At 60.6% G+C, this 21,574-nt stretch overlaps 3 protein-coding genes across 12 annotated transcripts in view; 1 reads left to right on the forward strand and 2 right to left on the reverse strand.

Moving 5' to 3' along the window:
* The window catches only part of NR5A1 (nuclear receptor subfamily 5 group A member 1), a 32,345-nt gene extending 22,061 nt beyond the window's left edge, over positions 1-10,284 (reverse strand). Inside the window, exons 1-2 of one of the 6 annotated variants that reach the window (XM_053282149.1) lie at positions 10,178-10,284; positions 3,606-3,729 (exon numbers count right to left, since the gene is read on the reverse strand). In XM_053282149.1, coding sequence (XP_053138124.1) covers positions 3,606-3,707 — 102 coding nt within the window. In that variant the 5' untranslated portion in view covers positions 3,708-3,729; positions 10,178-10,284. The other 5 variants (XM_053282145.1, XM_053282146.1, XM_053282148.1 and 2 more) reach the window with 5 other exon arrangements.
* On the forward strand, positions 4,381-19,531 carry LOC128339055 (translation initiation factor IF-2-like). Its single transcript, XM_053282522.1, has 4 exons — positions 4,381-5,237; positions 9,834-9,972; positions 16,693-16,864; positions 19,154-19,531. The coding sequence occupies exons 1-4, from the start codon at positions 4,381-4,383 to the stop codon at positions 19,504-19,506; spliced, it is 1,521 nt and encodes a 506-aa protein (XP_053138497.1). The 3' UTR covers positions 19,507-19,531.
* NR6A1 (nuclear receptor subfamily 6 group A member 1) overlaps positions 16,610-21,574 on the reverse strand; it is a 46,167-nt gene continuing 41,202 nt past the window's right edge. For all 5 annotated transcript variants that reach the window (XM_053282140.1, XM_053282139.1, XM_053282143.1 and 2 more), the window contains one exon: positions 16,610-20,934. In XM_053282140.1, coding sequence (XP_053138115.1) covers positions 20,846-20,934 — 89 coding nt within the window. In that variant the 3' untranslated portion in view covers positions 16,610-20,845. The remainder of the gene's footprint in view (positions 20,935-21,574) is intronic.

Raw genomic sequence — 21,574 nt, forward strand, 5'->3', positions numbered from 1 at the left:
CTCCTGCTCCGGGCTCCCACAGCCTGGCCCTGCTCGGGTGGGCCCTCCGTGGGTCCTCCCAGGCCCCAGGGAAGAGGGAGGGGAAAGGTTCGCAAGGGCCTCTGAGTCCCAGTTGCAGGGGAGTAATGGCAGGAGAGAGAGCAGGCCCTCAACTCCTGCCTGTGGCTTCCAGCAGCATCTGGTGGGCCACTGTGCGAAATGGGATGCTGGACTAGATGGGCCTCCTTGGGCCTGATCCAGCAGGGCTGTTCTGATGTCCGTATGCCCCCCGTCCAGCTGCAGGAAGGTGCTAGTGGGGTTGATGCAAGGCCCTCCTCTGGCCTGGCAGCCCTGCCTCCAAACTCAGGGGTGGGGTGGGGTGGGGCAGGCATACAGCCTGCATGTCCTGAGGGGCCCTCTCGCCTTCCCTCTGAGGCCAGAGCAGTGGGCACCTTGCTAGCTCTGGTCTTGGGTTCCAGTCCTTGGCGCCTAGGGCAAGCGATGGGCAGGGAGCCAGTCCCAGCCAGAAAGGTGGGGCAGGCCCGCCCTCAGCCCAAGGGTGGCCGGCGTCCCCAGGAGAAAAGTGGGGGCCCGCCCCTATTTCTGCTTCAGAAATAGAGTCTGTGGGTCACAGCTGGCCACCCACCCACGCACTGACCTCTCCCGCTCCCTCCCGGCACTGCTCAGCCCCCTAATGGAGCTGCCTGCGCAGTAGCTTCTCGCTTGCTGAGCAGCAGACCTCGCAGCCTGAGACCCCCAGCCAGCAGCAAAGTGGGGAGCGCGCTGGGCTGCTGTCAGGAGGTAAGAGCCCCGCCCGCGCCAGGCAGGCAGCCAAGCTGCGCACAGGACAGGGGCGCCATGATGATCTCCGTCCTCCGGAGGGGGCGCCTCTTGCTGCCCCCAGCCAAGAGGGCGCTGGATCTTGTCCCGGCTGCCCTGCTGATGGAGGCCTCCTCGGGCTTGACACCCACAGGCCGCTTCCACCCGGACGCAGAGGCCGCTCAGCCATGGGGACAGGAGGACCTCAGGAGAAAGGGTGCCTCTGAGCATCTGCAGAGCGTGCCTTCCCTTCCCCGCTGCATCTCTGCCCCAGCCGAAGGGTACGGAAGTGCTCAGGGGCTGCTCTGAGCATGGACAGAGTCCACCCTTCTGCCCCTGCCTTGGCTGCCTACACCGCTTCGGGGTACTGGGGCGGCCTCCCCGCTCAGCCCCTGCCCCGCAGCAGGCAGCTCTCCATCCCGGCAGAGAGGAGAGCGGGAGAGAAGGGATACGGCGGCCCCTTCGCCCTTGGCAAGGCCGGCGGGCGAGCAGGAGAGGGCCCCATCCGACCAGCTCAGGGGGAGCCAGGGGCGGCCTCCCCACCACCCGTCGGAGGACGCCTCCCTCCACTCAGGCCTCTGCCTCAAAAATAAGATATGGGGGGGGGGCTCGTGATGCATGTGTATGGGTGGGGCGGGGGCGTCTTTCCTTTTCGGAAGGCTAGCTTGGGAAAGACCCTCACCGGGATTCAGAAAGGAAAGCCAGCTAGGCGCAGCGCAGACCCACCCCGCAAAGAGGGACACCCGCCCCCCTTCCCAGACCCACCGAGGTGGGCACATTGTCGGCCCCACTGCGTTAGATCTGGGGCCTTGCAGGAGGGCGTCGTTTTGCGGTGGGGACGCCTACTAAATAGTCGCCCTCCCCCGAAATCGCCTCCTGGAGGGGGAAAGCGGGGCTTCGGCCGAGGTCCAGACCCCGCTCCCCCAGGGCTCTCCCTCCCGGGGCGACACGGTTCCTCTCCCCCGGGCTGCAGAGCGACCCCCGAGATCCCTCCGCCCGCAGCAGAGCAGCCCGGGGCGGTGGAGAAGACCCCTGCCAAACCCCTTTGCCTGGCGAGGGCTCCTTCGTTTTGTCGAGCCAGGCTGGGTGGGCGGGATTTTATTTTTAATTAATTAATCGATTTATTTATTCGATTTCTATACGGCCCTTCCAAAAAATGGCTCAGGGCAGTTTACACAGAGAAATAACAAATAAATAAGATGGATCGCTGTCCCCAAAGGGCTCACAATCTAAAAAGAAACATAGGATAGACCCCAGCCACAGCCACGGGAGGGATGCTGTGCTGGGGGTGGAGAGGGCCAGTTACTCTCCCCCTGCTCAGTAAAGAGAATCACCACGCTAAAAGGTGTCTCTTTGCCAAGTTAGCAAGGAGGTAGGAGAAAATCTTTTTGTTAAGGGAGGTGGGAGAAAATCTGTCTGTTTCTTCCACTCGTTGTAGAACTAAAGACAGAAATCTCCTAATTGCTCCTAAATAACGCACACATTAAATCGAATTAAATGACATTAAATTATGTTAAATTAAATTGACAGGTAACCTGGGGAGAAAAGCCCCGCAAATCTCAATTCGAAGCCTTTTGCTCCCTGAAAGGAATCTTCCTCCAGATAGAAGTGCCGGTTTCCGTCAAGACAGGACGGGATTCAATGTATTTCTCGCTTAATTTAGCATTGTTTTTATTTTTTTAATTAAAAATATTAATTCCTCGGATTTATTCTAAAATTATTTGATTTACTATGAAAGAAAATAAATAAAATTGATGTCTGTAAATCAATTTATGTCAGTCGTTTTCGAGGCGGCTTCGGGGGTAAAAGGCGTCCTTTTTTCCATGAGAAAGCGTTCTAGAAACGATTTTTCACGGCCACTATAAATTGGAGTGACATCGAATCGGGGGTGTATACCGCGACTTCAGCCATCCACCACACACTGCCCTAAAAGTTACTGGGCACTCGCTAAGATTTGGAGTAGACCGGGGCGATTTCCACTCGCGATCCCGCGGGGGCCTTTTGGGAAACCAATTGCGGCCGCCGAGACCAGATGCCTCCGCAAAAGCCAGAATTAGTTCGGAGCGGAAGGGAATTCGGAGGGCACGAAAAGCCGACGCCGGTGGGAAGGTCAGGGCCAGGCTGCCCCCCCCCCCCGGAATGGACCCCGAGAGAAGGAATTCAGCGGGTGGGTGCCTGCCGAGGACCCGATCCCGGAGGGTCGATCCCGGAAACAGAAAGCGCCGGGCTCAGGAGGTGGCGGCAGCGGGTCCCTTCCTTGCGCCCCCGAAGGAGGGAGAGGCCCCCTTTCAGGAGCCCCAGAAACCGGGCAGGTCTTCCCCCTGGCACGAGGAGGAGGAGGAGGACCAGGCGGCTTCGTCGCCATCGCCAGCAGACCGTGAATCAGATGCAGCAGCATCTGGCTATTCGCCGCCGAGGCGACCTTGCCTGCCTGGCTTACCCCGCTGGGCAGCCGGGCTTCCTCCGGCCTCTCCCGCCGCCTTCTCCGTCGGAGGCACAGCCCTTCCACGCCGCCGCTTCCTCCTCTTTTGATCGACGAGCAGCGGGGAGAATCCTCCCGGGCCTCTGCTGCCCCCCCGGCCCCCCAGCACCTTCTTTATCGGGGTGTGCGCGCGCGCGATGCGGGGACCGAAGGGCCGCCGGCCAGCCCTCCCCGCGCCGCGCCGCGGCTTCCTCCCCCGCCCAGGCCAGTCCTGGCGGGGTCCTCGAGGGACCTGATTCTGGGGCGGCGGGGAGCAGGGAGGGATGCCCCCCGCGGAGGCCGGCCTGCCGGGCTGCCTTTCGGGCTCTCCTCCCGCCGGGCTTACCTTGCAGCTCTCGCAGGTGAGGAGCCCGTAGTGGTAGCCCGAGACCTTGTCCCCGCAGACGGGGCACAGCTCGTCCAGGTCCTCGTCGTAGGAATAATCCATCGCCTCCGCGGCGGGGCGTCTGCTGCAAGGGAGAGAGCCGAGAGCAGCGCCTGAGACCCCAGACCCAGGAGCCCGGCGCGGACCCACCGACGGGCGCCGAAGGAGGGCGGGCGGGCAGCGGCCACCTTTATAGAGCCGCCGCGGCGCGGGCGGGCGGGGGGGGGGGCGGCGAGGAGGGGGCCCGGCGGTGCCCGCGGGGTGGGGCCGCGCCTGTTGGAGTCGGCCCCCCACCCAATGGGGCAGCAGCGCTCCTCCCCACCGCTGCTGCCGCCCCCCAGAAGACAAACCCGGCTGGCCGGCGGAGCCCCCTCTCTGCTGCTGCGCCTCGCTGGCGACGCGCTACTGGCGGCGGGGAAAGCCCCGACGGGGCGAACCGGCTGCTGCCCCGCGAGCAGGCCCGGAGGAAGGGAGCCGCCCGCCCGCCCGCCCTCCCTCCCGCCCCCCACCACCCACCCAGGGGCCCGAAGCCAGGTGGGCGCCATGGGCGCTTAGCCCCCCCCCCACCCCCACCCCCACCCCCCCCTGGGCAGGACAGACCGGAGCCCGGGCCGAAGCGATGCGCCGGGGCGGGGGTGGAAGCGGCCCCTGAAGCACCGGCCGGGCGGAGGAGAAGCCTCCCTTGGCCACTGGCCCGCCTGCAGCTGGGACTGGCCAGCACCGGGCAGGCGGGCATATGGGGGGGCGCCCCAACACCCCCCCAAGGACCCCTTCTGCTCAGGACTCGGCGCCCTCCCCACAGACACTCCACGCCCTCTCAGGGCCCCCAGCCCGGCCCTGTGGGGGGGGGCTGCTGCTGCTGCTGCTGGGAGACCCCCCCACCGGGAGACCCCCACCCCCCTCCTCCTCTTCGGCCTTGCTGACTGACAAGCCGGGGGGCCCCTCGGCCTTCCCCACGGACACGGAGAGGTCAGCCCCTCGGAGTGAGGGGGGTCATGAAGAGGGGGCAGCGGGGCCCGGGGACCCACCCGCTCCATGGGGAGAGCAACGCCCCTGCGAGGCTGGCCAGCAGCCCCGCCCTCCGCGCCAGCGTCGGGGCGACCCCAGGAGAGGCGGCCTGGCGGGGCTCGGCTCGGTCCTCGCCCTGCTCAGGCCTCTGCCCCGGCCCGCTTGCAGCAGGAGCCCTGAGGGGGGGGGGAGGAGGAGGAGGAGGAGGGACCAGCCCCCGCCCTGCGCGCGCGCTCGGGGGTCACTCTGTGGCGGGGAGGGGGCTGCCCCCCCCGTGGGGCGCCTCCTGCCCCCCCCCCCCGGCGGCCTCCTCCTCCTGCCCTCTTTCCCGCCCTGCTGCTGCTGCCGCCGCCCGGACGACACGCGGCCCCGGCGACGGGGGCCGGGCTGGGGGGCCTCTTCCCTCCTCCGGCCGCAGGGGGCGCTCTTCTGCTGGGGCGGAGGCTGGCCGGGGAGGGGGCCCCTGAGCATGTGCAGAGAGCCGGCGGCGGGAGGAGGAGCCGGAAGGAGGAGAACGAAGGAGAAGCGCCCGGCCGGGCCCGGAGGAGGCGGAGGGGCGCGGCCGGCGGGAGGGACGGTCGCCAGGTAAAGGGGGCGGTGGGGGGGGGGGGGGCGCCCGGGGCGGTGGGGGGGGAGGGATCTCCGCCCGCCTCGGGGGGGCCGCCTCGCCCCTCCCCCCTCCGCCCCTCCCCCCCCGCCTGAGGAGAAAAGGCCGCCGCCTCAGCCGGGCGGGCAGGCCAGCGCCCCTCCCCCCTTCAGACACTCTCCCGCCCTTCAGTCGGGGCGGGGGGCTTCGCCAGAGCTGCCCCCCCAGGCGGCCCTCCTTGGGATCTGGGGGGCCAAGACCCCCTGTGGGGCGGGGGGCACAGTCCCCCCCCCATGGCCCACTTCCACCTCCTCAGGTTCTGGCCACAGAAGCATCCCAGGCCCACTTTGGTGGGGGAGGTGCTGGGGGGAAGCCTCGAGATACACACAGCACCGCCCCCCCCCCCATTATCTGGGGCCTGAGGTGAGGAGGGGGAGGAGGAGGAGGAGGAGGGCCCCCCCTTCAGCCCCCCCCCCCCCCGCGCCGCCTTCCTCCTTGGGACAGGGCCCCTGGCAAGGAGCAGGATGCAGGGCCTGGCCTGGCCTGGCTGGCAGGAAGCAGCCGCCTCCTCCGCCTCCCTCCCTGCTGCTGCCGGGACCCCCCCCGGCTGCTCCTCCTCCTCCTCCTCTTGGGGAGCCAAGAATAGCAGCCGCCACTGGGAGGGAAATGGCGGCTCAGGCCCAGGCTGCGGGGGGGGGGCAGTGCAGAAGGAGAGTGCCTCTGAGCATATTTATTTGTTTGTTTGTTTATTTGACATTTATATCCTGCTCTTCCTCCAAGGAGCCCAGAGCGGTGGACTACAGACTTGAGTTTCTCCTCACAACAACCACCCTGTGAAGTAGGTGAGGCTGAGGGAGAAGGGACTGGCCCAGAGTCGCCCAGCAAGTCTCAGGGCTGAAGGGGGATTGGAACTCGGGTCTCCCCGGTCCTAGTCCGGCACTCAGTGCCTATGCAAGATGCCTTCTCATCAGCACCGAGTACCCAGAGCCAGTCCTTGCCAGACCGGTCCGATGAGGGGAAAGGGGAACAGTCTGAGGAGGGGGCCTGAACTCTGGGACTCTTCCGATCCCGGCAGCTTCCTCTCAGCTGCCACTTTGGAGCAAGCTCTGCTCTGGAACCTAGCTGAGTGCCGGGCCTATCCCTGGGCCATGTGCAGTCGTGGCAAAGGTGCCTCAGAGCCTGTGCAGAGGGCCCCCAGAGGAGCCACAGGCAGCTTCTGGCTGAGTGGGCATGGCCCGGCACACCTCTCTCTTTCAGAAGCAAGCCCCTGCATCATCCCTCATGGGCCCTGTTGCCCCAGCCATGCCTCTAGGCCATTCACAGGTGGCTCACTTCTCTCCTTTCCTTTTTAAAACAGAGGTGGGGAGATGTGAGGGGCTTGTCCACACAGTGGCAGTGCCCCCCCACACACCTGGTGGAGCTGGAAGCCCCCGTCTCCTAACCCCAGATTGACCAATGTGAAATATGTCAACAACCACCATTTATAGGCCACTTTCCCACAAAAGTTTCCAAAGCGGTTTACATAGAGAAATAAGAAAGAAAGAAAGATGGCTCCCTGTCCCCAAAGGGCTCACAATCTAAAAAGAGACATCAGATAGACACCAGCAGCAGTCACTGGAGGTCCTGTGCTGGGGGTGGAGAGGGCCAGTTACTCTCCCCCTGCTAAATAAAGAGAATCACCACATTGAAAAGGTGCCTCTTTACCTCGTTAAGCCACCTAATGGCGCAGCGGGGAAATGACTTGAATAGCAAGCCAGAGGTTGCCAGTTCAAATCCCCGCCGATATGTTTCCCAGACTGTGGGAAACACCTCTATCGGGCAGCAGCAATATAGGAAGATGCTGAAAGGCATCATCTCACACTGCGCGGGAGGAGGCCATGGTAACCCCCTCCTGTATTCTACCAAAGAAAAACCACAGGGCTCTGTGGGCACCAGGAGTCGATACCGACTCGACGGCACACTTTACTTTGCCTAGTTAGCAGGGGTCATTCTGCTTTTCTGTCAAAGATAACCAAGTTGGTTCACAATAGCATCAGTCAACAATAAAGCCAATTTCTAGATGTGTGCAGGATGAGGGAAAATGCACTCTGCGTCTGCCCCAGGGTTAGATCTTTAAAGCAGGGGGGGCAGCAGCTCCGGGCAAACAGGAAGCATCTCAAAAGCCAGTGGAGACCCAAATGCTTGGTGGCTGTTTAGATGTCTGTGGAAGGGGCAAGGGCTGATGGTGATTATCACCATCAAGGATTATCACCAGCATAATGGAGGTGGCCCTCTGCTCCTGTGCAAAGCTGCCCTCTTGTTTCACTCCAGAAGGGAACTCTGGCACCAAGAGCAAGTTCTAGAGCTGAGCCCTGGTCCAGATTAAACCCTGATTGATACTGAGATGGATCCTGCCGGAACTGTCTCAGGTCTCACGGCCCCAAATAGATTCTGCTCTTGGGAAGGGAAGCGTGGTGGCCTACAGGGGCTGGGCAGCTCATCCCAGCCCCGTCTCTCCTCCTCTAGCCTTGCCGGGGAGTTGCAAACCCCTAGCCAAGAAGCAAACTTGCTGCTGGAAGCAAGGAACAGACATGCAGAAGGCCACCCTCCTAGCCCAGCTCAGTACGTGCTGGGATTTCGGTTTTACGAGTGACCAGTGCATGGATACCGCCGAGTGGGAAGGTTGACTTGCAGTGCCCTAGATGAGTCTGACCCACCGTGCCTGAAAGTAGAGAGCAGGGGTGATAGCAGTGGTGGGCAGAAATGCAGCCGTGGCAGCCGTGACCTTGGCGGTGCCCACTGCAAATCACTTACTTGGCAGGCGTCCCTTTCTCCTGCGTGTCCACAAAGTGCGGAGTTCTCGCTGGTTATTCCAGGGGTGGAAATGGCAAACGGCCAGGTCTCGGACTCGGGTCTTAATCCGGATGGAGCCACATGGGGAGGGTTTGTGTGGGGGCTGCTCTCTCATCCAAGGGCACAAATGTGGGCACACCCGTAGCCCCAGCCGTAGCCTTTGCCGGACTCCTAGCCACGCCACGCCTCCCAATGGTGGCCAAGATGGGCTCGGAGTAGTTGCCTCATTGGCTTTCCCCGTGGCCACGTGACTGCATACAAAAAATGAAGCTACAGAACAGTGTTCATAAACCAGCACCAGAATGTGGCAGCCGAGAAGATAAAGTGGGACCTTTGCCATAGATAAAGCACCGGCTGAAGGAAGCTTGCTAAAGGGTGCTTGGGGAGGGGGCCTTGCTTGGCCAGACGCGAGAAGGGGCTCATTAGAGGAAGAAGGGAGGGAGAGGAACCAGCCCTGATTTATGGCCCGGCCCTGCTGGGCCTTAACGAGGTCTCCCCTTCCGCAGTGGGATGCCCCACTCACCCACCCATGCACTCTTGAGAGGTGTGGGCTGGCCCCAGTTCAGTTTACTCTGGGTTGGCCCAACTGAGCTGCCGCCACCGCCACCATCACCCATGTCAAGGGCACCGGCATGGTGAGGACAGCAGACTCTTAGGAAGCCCCCACCCCCAAATCTCCTGGAGAAGCGGCCACTGAGACGTGAGGGTCTCCGTGTTATCTTTGAGTGATCCTGCTTGGCACTGATGTCCCTGAGCACTCCAGGTGCATGATCTCAGGAAGCCATGCAGCTGCCTAGAGGTGTAGGTCAGGGCTGTGTCCTGGGGGGTGGGGTGGGGGTGCTGAGTGGCAGAGAGCCAGTGGTTTGCTTCAGTCTTTGAGGGTTCCTGGCTGTTGTGGGATTTTAAACAGGGCCCCCCTTGGCTCTTTGCGAGAGCAGATCTCTTTAAAACCATGCCTGAGGTGGGGGAGGCACATTGCTAAGGAGAAAGCTGGACAGAAGGGATGCAAGACCCTGCATGCATTCAGAGGAAACAGACGAAGGGCTGCCCTTCCCGCTAAGCTGGATCAGGGCTGAGCCTCCTGGGGGCCAAAGTAGAGCCCACGGGATGAAATGTGTCTTTGGCTAGGAGCCGAAATGTCCTCATATACGTATCTGAGCCTAACCTACGTCACAGGGTTGTTGTGAGGAGACACGTAAGTATGTAGTACACCGCTCTGGGCCCCTTGGAGGAAGAGCGGGATAGAACATGTTAAATAAAGAAATAAAATAAAACAAAATCTGTGCGTAGGACCGGCTGCCATTGAGATTAGGATCACTTTGCAAATGGCACTTGATGGGTTAACTAGCCACGGCGGGGGTGGGGGTGGTCAAGGGTCAAAGCTCCCCTCCCTCCATGCTAGAGCCCTAAGGCCAACTGCTGCTCTGCATGGCTGCTACTTGTGAGTAAATGCCAGCCCCTCACGAGAGGACCTTGTGTTAAACAGGGTCCCATCTGTGCCCTGTCTCCTCCTCCTCCTCACTCCAGCCTGGACCCACTTGAGCCCCCGCCCATATCTGCCTGGGACTGACTCCTTGCTGAAGGCAGGAGCCCTCCCCCCTGTACCCCCCAGCAGTTGCTTCTTGGCTTACAGCCCTGGGAGGGTGGCTTTGGGCTCCAGCAGCACTTGGGGGGGGGCAGGTGGGGAGGACTGGCTGGTGCCCGCCGGGAGCTTGGCTTGGTGTGCCTAATGACAGGCTGCTCTCTCTCTCCCCCCCCCCCAGCCATTTGCTGAGCGACTCCATGGCATGCTGGTGGCCCTCCTCTCTGGTGCTGAGGCAGGACTGCAAGGGAACGCGGACAAGGAGGACAAGGACGGAAGCTCCTGTGAGCCCGGCGAAAGGAAGGTCCCTTGGGCTGGAGGTAGGGAACCGCTGGTGGGGCCTAGAGCTACGAGGCCCTCTGGGGGCGAACGGGGGCCATGGGGCAAGGAGGCCCCTGAGGAAGAGGAACCAGGAGTCCAGAGGCAAGCCAGAAGGGGGGCAGAGTAGGGATCAGGCAGAGGAACAGGGACGGTGGAGCTGTGGAAGGGACCCCCAGCAGAGCGGCAGAGGGTGTGCTGGCAAACCTGGTAGCGGGTGGGAGGATACATCTTTGCTAGCCCAGAGATTGGCCACAACTGGTGGCCCTGTTCTCTCCTCAGCCCTTTGTCTCTGCCTCTTGGGGACCACCGCAGGGCCCTCTCCCCGTGGCCCAAGCACTACTGGGGTTGCTAAGCAACCAGTGCCTTGCCGATCTGTGCCCAGATCATGCTGGGAGGAGGTTCACAAGCACCACCTGTGGAAAGAGAGGGGCTGCGGTTGACTCCCACCTGGACAGCAGCCTGCCCCCCCCCCATCCTGAGCCAGGCCCTTGGTCCATCGGATTCAGTCTCCCCTACCCTGACTGGCAGCGGCTGCTCTGCTCCCCAGGGGTTCAGGCAGGAGTCAACCCAAGGCCTACCTGCAGGTGCTGCTGCTGCTGCTCTCAGCGACTGAACTGGGACCTTCTGTGTGCAAAGCAGGGGCTCTCCTGCTCAACCCCACTATAGCACCCCCACCCCATAACTTCTGAAGTCGCTCTGAATGTCCGCCCCCCCCCCCCGTCTCCAAGCTAGAGATTCCAAACATCGGGTCTCCCTCTAATTTTTGTTCATCTGTGTGTGGACTGAGTTTTGTTCTGGGGGGCAGGATCCAGGCAGTGTGCACGCACCATGTGCATGCAGAGTGGGCCCGAAAATGAACTGAGCGGACATCCAGAAACGTGGAGCGCACGCCTGAGAGGGAACACTGGTCTCCAGCTGTGGCTGGACCCCTGCTCCCATCATCCCCAGCCATGGCGCCCAAAGGCCTCTGGCCATGGTTGTGGGGTGTGTGTGTGTGTGTGTGTGTGTGTGATGGAAGCGGTAGTCCAACTTCTGGGGACCCCTCGTCTAAGCCATACTCAGCAGGGCAGGCACACGCCTTACTGGCCCCGGGAAGCCTTTGGGCCCCCACCGCCGCTGAGACAAAATGGCCTTTGCTGCAGCCCTGGCTGTGGTGGCCCTTTGGGCCCCTCAGGGCGCCCATGGGATGGGAGTCTCTTTGTCCAAAGGCCCGAGTGTGCCTGGAGCTCTGCTCCAGAAAAGGCTCACCTGGCCATCTGGGACCGGCCGCATTCACACAGGGGGCTGGGCTGGGCTTTGCGTTCCAGCTCCGCCTGGCTTGTGTGAAAAGTGCCCGAGTGAATGTGCAGAGGGTCTTCTGTTCGTCACTGGAGGACCTCACTTGGCGCGGGTCTGTGTGTGCAACCCCCGAGAGTTGTGAGCGGCCAGCAGGGGGAAGGGAAGGGAGCAGGGAGAGCGAGGCTTCCGGCAGCATCGCAGGCAATTATCAGCTGAATGCCAGATGTTCGGAGCCGATGCCAATGTCATGGGAAATAAATCTCTGGCGGGTTCAAGGCCTTGGCCGGGGCGGGGTAGGGCTGCCTCAGCTGCTTGGCAGCGTGTGCAATGGCTGTGCTGGCTCCTGGGCAAAGTGGCCACTTCCTCGGCCGGGCTGGGAGCCGCCTGCTATTTTGGGCCAACGGGGGGCTTCAGGCAGCAAGCGCAGCCTTTGCGACCTTCAGTGCTTTCCCTCTTCCCAAGGCCTTGGCTGGGTGGCCAGCCGGATGGAAAAAAAGGGCCCCCCGGCAGCAAGAAGGGGTGGCCTCAGCAAACAGCTCCAAAGGCAGACAAGAGGGGCTGCTGCTGCTGCTGCTGCTGCTGGAGCCCCCCTGAGAGCCCCCCCTTCCAACCCAGGAGCCCTCCCAGGAAGGGGGCAGGGAGGGCTGAAGTGGGGCCTCTTTGTGGAGAGAATGGCACTCTGCACATGCAGCTCAGGGATGCTGCTTGGCGTGGTTGGGTCTAGGGCTGCCGTGAAAGGCGCAGCAGGCCCCTCTGGCTCTTCCTAACGGATTGACAGACAGCAGGCCTTGGCAAGGGCAGGGACTGCTGGAGAGCCGCAACCGTCACCTTCTGGGTGGGGCTGCTTGTAGTAAAACCGCCCCCTGCAGCACCTGCAGCAAAAGGCCTCACGGCAAACCCTCCCCTCCAGACCCCTTCGTTTCAGAAGTGGGAGGCGCCTCTCCTCCCTTCTAGCCCGTCCCGGGAGTGGGACCCTAGAGGGGCACAGACTCTGCTTCAGGTGTGACGGAGGCACGGCCCTTCCGCCCACGGACGATGGGCTTTGAGGCTGCGTGGAGGCCACACCCCTGCCTTGGAACCTCAGTGGTGTGTGGGAAATGCACTCTGCATATGCTCAGGGGAGCTCACCACCACACATTCTGTGGCAGAGCTGGTTAGGGTCGAACCCGAGACCTGGCTGAGCTCAAGCGAAGCTCTTTCAGCAGCACGCAGGCAGGCAGCTAGGAGAAGCCTTGTGAGGAAGGCTTGGCAGGATCCCTTCTCCACCCCTTCCAGCCTTGATCCTTCACAAAGCCCAAGAGAGGCTTATCTGCATCCTTTCTTGGTTATCTGCAGCAGGGCTGAGCCTCTTGCCTCCGCCACGTTCCTGGAACGTGGCTGCAGCCGGTGTGGCCCACACGGTGGGCTGTGCCTCGCCTGCCAGGGCCGGGTCCCTGACTCCAGGGCCGCCTTGGGGCGATAACGCACAGGCTGCGCACGTCCTCCAGGTGCCATAGCCTTGGGCCGAGAGAGGGCCTGCACCTTGCTGATGCTGGTGATCCTGTGCCCCAGGGAGCCCACGCGGCCCATCAGCTGCAGAGCTGGGCTCAGCTGGGCCTTGCTCTCTCTTGGCAGCTGCCCGCGGTGAGGAGCCCTCGCCTGTCCCACCAGCCGCCTCGTTTCCCCCCGCAGCTGGGGGCTGCAGCTCCTTAGAGGCAGGATGGGCTTCTCTCCAGGTGCGTCTGCAGGGGGAGGCATGCTGACCATCCACGGGGAGAGGAGCATCTTGCTCTCCCCCCACCCCACCCCGGTTTCCAGCTGGGTGTGCACACGTGGCAAAGTTCTGCTTACCACCTGCAGGGATGCTCCACTTGACCAGGTCCCCACATTGTCCAACACTTGCTATAGGGTGTCTGCACCCCCCACCCCCACGTGGCTAGGCTGGATGTGGCCAGGGCTCACAGTCCTGTATCCAGGGACCACCCTGAGCCGGGAACAAAGTGGGTGCGCCGTAGGGCACCAGCAGCCCTGTGCCTCATCCTGGCAGGCATCCCAAGAGCTGCTTTGGCTCATGGAAGGAGCTTGTGCTGGCCCCAGGGGGGATGTAAGTTTTAAAAACTTCTGGTTTGTTTGACCTTTTATGGAACAGATAAGCTGGAGCTAATTTCAAAGTCCACTGGAGCCTGACCTGGGGGTCAACAGGGGGCTGCTAAGGGCTAGCTGGGATGTATCTCCCTTCCAGCCTAAACCTGCAGCCCCACATGTACTACCTGAGGCCTGCTGGTCCCACCCCACCCCCCCTCCCAACAGCTATACAGCCTGGGCCACATAGGACTGGGCCAGGAACAGTACTAGCCAGGTGGCCACCCTACTGGGAAATATGCCCCCCGGGGCTGTCTCTCCTTGAAAGTCCCTCTGTGAAGGTCAGAGGATGAGTTGGTGACAGAACAGCCTGACAAACGCCTCAAGTTGAGTCCTTGGGCCCGAGAATGGATGTTCCAGGCACTGTTGACATTTGGTGCTCCACCAAAGATCAGGTTAATGAGGCTGACGCTGGTGACAGTGTGATTTGTTCATCCCTCGGCCCGGGAATCACAGCCCAGGTGGCCTTCAGCAGTAAACTATCAGGCCAGGGTCTCCAGCACAACAGCTGCTGTCACCAGCCCAATGAAAGCAACGCAAAGTTCTAGCTGGAGGGGCCGAGGTGGAAATTAAGACAAGTGGGGATGGTTCTCGCTTCCGTGCTGCTGCTGCCTCTGCCACATCTCAAGCAGCCCGAAAGAGCAAGGACTGCCCAAGAAATCAGCTCCAGCCCTGAAGCAGCAGGCCCTCCGTGGAGGGAAGGACAGCCCACCGAGCCAGATCAAGCCCCTGGAAAAGGGAAGCCTTCCATCGCGCGAGTGGGTGGATGTATCAGCACCTTGAATGCATGTGGTGCTTTATGGAGCAATAAGAACGCATCAATCAATCAATCCCTGCTGCAAGGAGCTTACAATTTAAAATGCGATGTGGGGAGGCAGGGATAAACAGGCCTTCGTTTCAGTCACAGGCACTTAAGCTCCTTTTCAGGGCAGAATGAGGATTACAATGTTGTGCCAAAGGCTTTGTGGGAAGGTGAGGGAGAGAAGCAGCCACATAACTGTTCTGGCATTCCAGGCGAGAAGGGCAGAGGCACTGAAAGATGCAGGAGCTATGCCAGACCCCTCAAGTTTCAAGGCCCCACGGAAATTGCCCCCAACTCCATGTTGGATTGGCAAAACGTGGCTCATGCCGTATGGTCCCTCCTGAGGGGCAGGCTGCTGCAACTGCCCGGGGCCTTTTTCTGATGAACCTCATGGAAATGCGGCGGGGGTGGGTGGGTGGGGGCGCTTTGCTTAAAGCAGCAGGGCTGGGCAGCAGGTCCTGTTGGACTACAACTCCCTTCAGTCCACTGGCTGGAAGGGTCAGAGGGGCTGGGCCCACTCAGGTGGCCGGCTCCCCACCTTGCCAGTTGCCTGTTATTTTGAAGTGGGGCAGACAGATTCACAGAAATGAAGCACCTTCGTGTATTTTAATTGGTTCTAAATAGTTTTAATCATTTTTGAAGTGTTTTTATATTATGAGTTTTATGTCTTTTTAAAAGTTATTGTACACCGCCCAGAGCCTCTGGATGGGGCGGTTCATAAATGTAATAAATAATAATAAATAGGACCTCCTCCACTGTGTCCAAAGAGGCAGGAGAGTTTCGGCCAGGAAGGGCAGGCGTGGCTTGGAGCAGCCTTTGGCCACATGGACTTGCTGTGTGGCTCATTTGGGGAACACACACCCCCCCCAGTCATCACCTGCATCTCCATGGCAATGGCTTTGATGTGGACCTTGTCATCAGGGGAACCAACGGTTTGAGAGACCTGCCTGTGTTGGGGCAGATCTGGCTCTGCTATCGCACTTCCACGGAGGAAGCAGCGAGCCGGTTTGGCACTGGGGGCAGCCAGGCTGCTCCTGCCCCCTGGGCATTGCCCGCCCCCCCCCCCGAAGAAGACTGCTGTGTTTTGGCTTCAGGCCCACAACCCTGACCAGGACCCTGAGTCAGAAAAGGGCCACCCACCACACAGGGGGCCTTGCCCCAGCATGCCTGCCCAGCCCACAAGCCCCAAGCCAAGTGGCCTCAGGTGGGGCCAGGCGACATGTGGGCTGGGGCTGCTGCTGCTGCCGCCGCCGCCTTGGGGCAAGGGATGGCATGGAGCCGCCTCTGACCAGGGTGGCGGCAGCAGCAGCAAAAGCCTCCGTGCTCTGCTTGCACCCCGCTGCCTCTGCTGCTGGCCCAAATGCTCCATGTCGGGCAGGCGGGAAATGGCCACTGCAGACTTGGGCTGTTTGTGACTAACACATAGAGCAACAAGCAGAGGGGCTGTCCAGCCCCCAAGAGCAGGGGACGTGGTGGGGTGAGGAGGTCGGTGCACATCCCCCTGGAGATTCATGGCTGCACGTTGTTGGTGCTCAAACCACAGCCAAGGAAGCCAGCCCCGGGGGTGTGTGTGTGTGTGTGTGAGGCAGAGGCAGAGGCAGCAAGGAGAGTCCAGGGCAGGTGGGGCGCAGCTGCTCACTTGGGCAATGCTGCTGCTGCCATCTTTGCGTGGCAGGCGTGTGTCCATGTGCGCACACACACAACACACCCGCCTTTTGTGGCAGCACAGCTCACTCCCAGCTGAATGGGCCTAATGTATGCACTCCAGGATGTATAGAAATCTAAATGTACAAAGCCACCCTCCCCGCCACACTGGCTTGCCGCTCTCATCCGACACAAGAGATCTTTAATTGATTCCTCGTCTCCCTCTGTGGCGCACTGGTCAAGGCTGCTCTTCACTTGGGCTTGTTTGCTTGTTGGGATTTTCATGATGATTATTTCTTGCTGCGCAGCAGCTATGAAAGCAGGAGGCAAACCTTTCAGGGGCTAAAGAATCTCTTCCGTTCACACCCTCACACAACAAGGTGCCGATTTCATCTGCTGCCGGCCGCCATTCCTCACAGTTGCAGGGATGTGCAGCAGACCCAAGGCAAGGAGGCTTTCTCCACACACACACACACACACACACACACACACACACACACACACACCCAGTCTACCCGCTCCCTCTCCCTTGCACATCAAGGGAACACCACACACTCTGCCTGCCTGCGAAGCTGACCAGCCACACACTCCCCTGGGCCTGGAGCGCCACCCACTGACACAGAACAAGGTGGACTAGGACCTTGGAGAAGCCGCTGCCAGTCTGTGCAGACAATACTGAGCGAGAGAGACCAAGGGTCTGACTCAGTAGATGGCAGCTTCCTCTGTCCCTATGCCCCTGGCCCACCTGAAAGTGGTGCAGGGGTGGAAGGAAGGCACAGTGAGCCAAGCAGTGCAGAACCATTCACATTTATTTGTTCAAATATCTAACACTTGCTAAACATGCGCTTAACACTTATTGGGCACATTTCCACAGGTAGTCAAGTCACAGAGTGGAGCCTGCGAGTGGAGGCAGCCAGATGCAAGAGGCGCTGCCAGGTCAACATTCATTTGGTCAGAGCACCGCGAGAGCAACGGCCCACCCCCCACGGGCAGAGGGACCAGCAAGCCCTGCCGTGCGGCCTGCCCAGCGCTCCAGCTCCAAGCAGGTTAGAAACATAACAGCTAAAACATTCACGACTTGTTATGTTGCGGTGACACCCTGCTTCCCTGATTTGTTACAAGGAATCGTGGGAAAAATGCATTTTAATTGGCTTGGTCAAGGAATGGCCACCCTTTCCCCACATGCCTGCTGAAGAGCCCGAAATGACCCAGGCAGCAGAGAGGGGCCCAAGAGCTGGTGGGTGTGCACAGGACCTGTGGCGCTCATGGTTCACCCCACAGAAGGCATGCAGGCCAAGGGGAATGAGGCAGCCCAGCTGCATTTGCCAAGGCTTAGTACAGCCCCCGGGGATGCTTGCAGATGGCACACACCCCCTGCTATACACCCACCCCCCAGCTGCCAAATATGGAGGATCTGCTCTACAATACCTGCCTGGCTTTTGGAGTGGGGTGTGTGCACAAGCATGCGCACACATCAAGGATCAAGGCAAGGAGGGAGCACCCAAGAACCAGGTCCACTCAGCCCTCCCAAGGAAATGGTGGAGCCAGAGGCTGGCCAAGAGGGAGGGGGCTTCTACAGCTGTGCCCTGGAGTGGCCAAGAGCCCTCAAGCCCTTCTGAGGGGCTGGAATAGCCAGCAGCCCCCACTTGTGCAATTCAAGATGAGTCAGATGGATCAGCCCTTCTCTGGGGAAATTTGGGGTGGGAATGTGTAGCCAGTTCCTGTTGAAAACTAGCCCTCCAAGGCCCCCCCCCCCGTCACCTCTCCCTGTGCCCAAAGGGCCCAGCACCACCACCCTACCTGGGAGCCTGTGCAAAATTTGGAGAGAGGTCAACCCAAAGTCCCCAGATGTTTTCCCCACTGCATATTCACTCAAACACATGGAAAGAGGAAGCATTTTTTAGAAAGAAAAATGCTTTGTTTTTCACACAATTCCTTTGAGATGATAAACAGGATGTCACACAAGAGGTAGTTTTGTTATGGAAATTGAGTCAATAATGTTATCAACAACTAGTACAAGACATTTTCATACATAGGAAAGAAACACGCAAAGGCGGCTTGGTGGAGGAGGTAAAGTTTTGCCCGCTTCGGGGAGCTTCTCGGGGAATCCAGCCAGCAGGTTTCCTCTACAGGCCCATTGGGGGCCAGGCAGCCTCCTTGACCACCCAGAGGTTCCCCGAGAGCAGAGGCCCCCAAGCCGGCCAGGAAAGGAAGCCCACTGGGGCAGCAAGGGCAGGGCGGTCTTTCTCTGGGTTCAGTTTTAAATACATATCCCTGAGCTGCTGTGCGCAGCAAACTGGCGCACAGAGAACCCACAGAAGGACCCCAGGCCGCCCTCGCCACTGACACCAGCTGGGGCATCCCCTCGATTCACATGTCACCTCAAATGCAAAAACACCCGCTTCGTCCTTCCTCTAGCCCCCCCTCCCCGGGCAGGGCTGATTGCCGCTTTGAAGCCTGAGATAGAGGAAACGCCACCATTTGGTCTCTTGATCAAGCCTGGGAGGGAGAGACGGTGGCAGGAGGGAGAAGAGAGGGTTCTCCCCCACCCCCCACTGTTTTCCTTTTAGAAATAAAAATATTAGAAAGATTAGGAAGAAGTTCAAGTTTATAAACAGCAACAAAAAAGGTTGATTTGAAGGACCGTACTGAAGGGTCAAAGGGGAACCTCGCCTCCCTGCTGCTCAGGGGGCTGGCTGTGCCTCCGGGGGCCAAGGTCTTCCTGGCCCAATGCTGCAGAAGCCACTCATTCTGGGGGCCTTGCATGGTGGAAGCAACTCTCCTGGGACTGAGTGTGGGTGCGGGGGGTGGACTAGTCTCTTTTTCAAAGCTAGGGATAAAAATGAGCTCAGAATTGTGGTGGGGAAGAAGCCTCTTAGGGCTGGTGGGAATTTCTAAGCCAGAGAGGCCTGCTGTGCCCCCAGAGGGAGAAGCCACAGATAATGGATGTCAGCCCCACCCCCAGCATCAAGCACAAAATTAAGAGACGGCCCCTCTGCTGAACGGCCGCTGCGTGAAGAATGGCACAAAAAGAGAATTCCAACCTTTGTAGGGTGTCCTTCAAACCAAACCCACAAATCCATCTAGTGAGTGACCTACGGTCTCTACGCCTCTAGCTACGTTCCTATTTTCTTCACATAATACCTGAGTCCGCAACGCATTACATTCACTTTACCCTGTTTCAAGCCCCCAAGTCGTTAGCAGACTTGGTTGCAGGAGGCCTTAATGGCAGCCCCAGCGCGTTACCTTCTGGCTCACTACATTAGCTTCTGTCTTGTGCCTGGATGCTGCCTGGCTCTTCTGCTCCCAGACACCAACAGAGGATTTGTCCATAGAGGCGGCGGCTGCTGCTAACACAGAGGGAAACGGTCTCACCCAGGGACCCATCAGTGGGCCCGCCTCTGCCCCTCGCACACAGCTCCCGCTGCTAAAGCAGGCAGGCACAATGCATCCCTTGGGAATCAAGTCACCGCTGGAAGAGGGGTGGGGAAGGCCCCCCCGCGAGACGCATCTGGCCACGGATCGGAGTATTCAGAAGCCAGCCCTGACCGAACAGCTGAGAAACACAATCGAAAACAGTATGGCTCAACCGTCAGTTTGTGCAACGCAAGTTTCCCTGACGAATGCGCACAAGCCAAAAGGGAACTCATCATCCCAGTATGGTGGACAGGTTTTTTGCAAAAATTAAAATAAAAGCAACCGTCTGGCAGGCAGCCCTTCTGGGTTTCGGCGCAGGTGGGTGGACGGAGAACACGCTCGGGTCCCTGCCCTCTGAGGTGTCTTGCAGCCCAGCAGCAGGGCCTTCCTGAGAAAAATGTGACTGGGACCGACAGGAAGCAAAGGGGCCCCAGCACCAGTCTGGGGGTTCACCAAGCGCTGCCGCCCTGGCCCCTCTCACCGGACGGGAATGGGCCAGCCTCCCAGCTCCCTCCCGCAAACCAAGGCAGCCAAGGCCCACCAGGCAATGTTGTGCTGGGCCGCCACTGCCCCATGTTCTGTTGGGCTCCCAGTCAGCAGCTGGCCCCACCTGCTGGCACCCCCCAGACCAAGCTACGTGTGCTCCCGAGAGACGTGCCAAGTGTCCGGATGCAAAAAGGCCGCTAGGGGGCAAAGGCGCAATGGGCCCCACCACTGGAGGAGGGGGCTTCTTGGACAGACCAGACAGACTCAACTGCAGGAGTCTGCAAGTCACGGAACTCAACCCTGCCGCCCTCGTACCGCGGGCCCCTGGACGGGGGGGGGGGGGCGCGTCTGTGTGAGTGGAAAGAGGGCAGGGGAGGAGGACGGAGTCCAGAAGGGGCTGCTCGTTCCTCTTTGCAAAGAGCTTCCGGTGGTTGCTTTTTTGGTTCTAAAGGCCTGCGCAATAGCTCCCCCCCCAGGTGTCTCTAGGGCAGGCTGTCACTCTGCGCCCCCCCCCCACCCATCCCCAGACACTCCCAAGGAGCTTCCGAGAGGCCAGGCCAGGCCACCCGCTCGGCAGCCGAGTCCTTCTCCTTGCAGTCCTGCACATGGGGAGACTTTGGGCTGCTCGGTCTGGCGCCCCCAAGCAAGCTGAAGGGGCCGCCAAGGGGGCAGAGAGCACCGGGGGCTTGGCACGTCTCCAGGGAGGAGCAGCCGCTGGCCTGCCAGGAGGGATGCTTGGGGTGCAGCCCACGGGAAGAGCCGGTGGGGTTCAGCACCTTCTCCTCCTTGAGGTAGTCGTAGTCATTGGCCCCCGCCCCCCACCCCCCGCCCCAGTACAAAAGATCTAACCCTACACACTGGAACACACATCTTCACATTCTGTAAACTGCGTCGGCTGCATTGGGACAGAACGCCGTGCGCTGCGTTGAAGATCATACATTCAACTCTGTCGTGAAATAAATAGTATAGGAAAGAAGTAAAAAAAGGAAACGCCAAGGACTCCTTGCTGCAGCAGGGCAACGCGTGGCAAGGCTACCCACAGCCCTTCTTCCTGGCTGCCTCGGCGGTGGGGGCTCCCCCCTCCTCCTCTTGCCGGAGGGAGGGGGGAGACGGGAGGGGGCTTCTCACTCCTTGCTCAGGCTGGCCTTGCAGGAATGCAGAACTGCCTTGAAGAGGAGGGGCAGCTGCTCCAGCGGGACGTTCACCAGTTTCCCTGCGGAGGAGGAGGAGGAGGAGGAAGAGGAAGAGGCAAGCACAGGCGGAGCTGCCATCACTGCTACACAGCCAGAGTCCCAAGCACGCGCACGCACACACCCGGCCCTGCTCCTCCCAACTCCCGCCATATTCCACTGGGACTGCCTGGCCCACGGACTGCATCCCGCTTTTCTCTCTAGGAGGGTCCACTGAACACAATGAAGACTGCATAGCCGTGGGAGAGAAAAAGGTTCCCTGGAGGGGGTTTTGGCCAGAGGACATTTCCTGAAGGCAGGAGAGGAGGGGCGGGCCAGGCTAGGAGTGACACCGGCTAGAGTGGTGGCGAGGGGTCTCAGCTGGAGAAGCCGGAGGCCAAGGAGTGGGGCCGATTCTGTTGCTCTCTCTTGGCTTTACAATGTGGTGACAGTTTTGCTGCTTGCAAGCATCTGGGAGCCTTCCTGGGACATCACCACCCGCTGCCCTCCCACCCACCCACCCCCACCTCTCTACTGCTTTTCAATGGAAAAATCCTCCACGTGGTCCTCGCAGAGAGAGAATCATCATCATCAAGGGGCTCCCTGTCCCCAGAGGGCTCACAGGCCAAAAAGAAACACCAGGGCAGCCGCCGCCGCCGCCACCTGAGGCTGGAGAGGGCCAGT

The sequence above is a fragment of the Hemicordylus capensis genome, chromosome 17, assembly GCF_027244095.1.
Source record: "Hemicordylus capensis ecotype Gifberg chromosome 17, rHemCap1.1.pri, whole genome shotgun sequence".
Lineage (NCBI taxonomy): Eukaryota > Metazoa > Chordata > Lepidosauria > Squamata > Cordylidae > Hemicordylus > Hemicordylus capensis.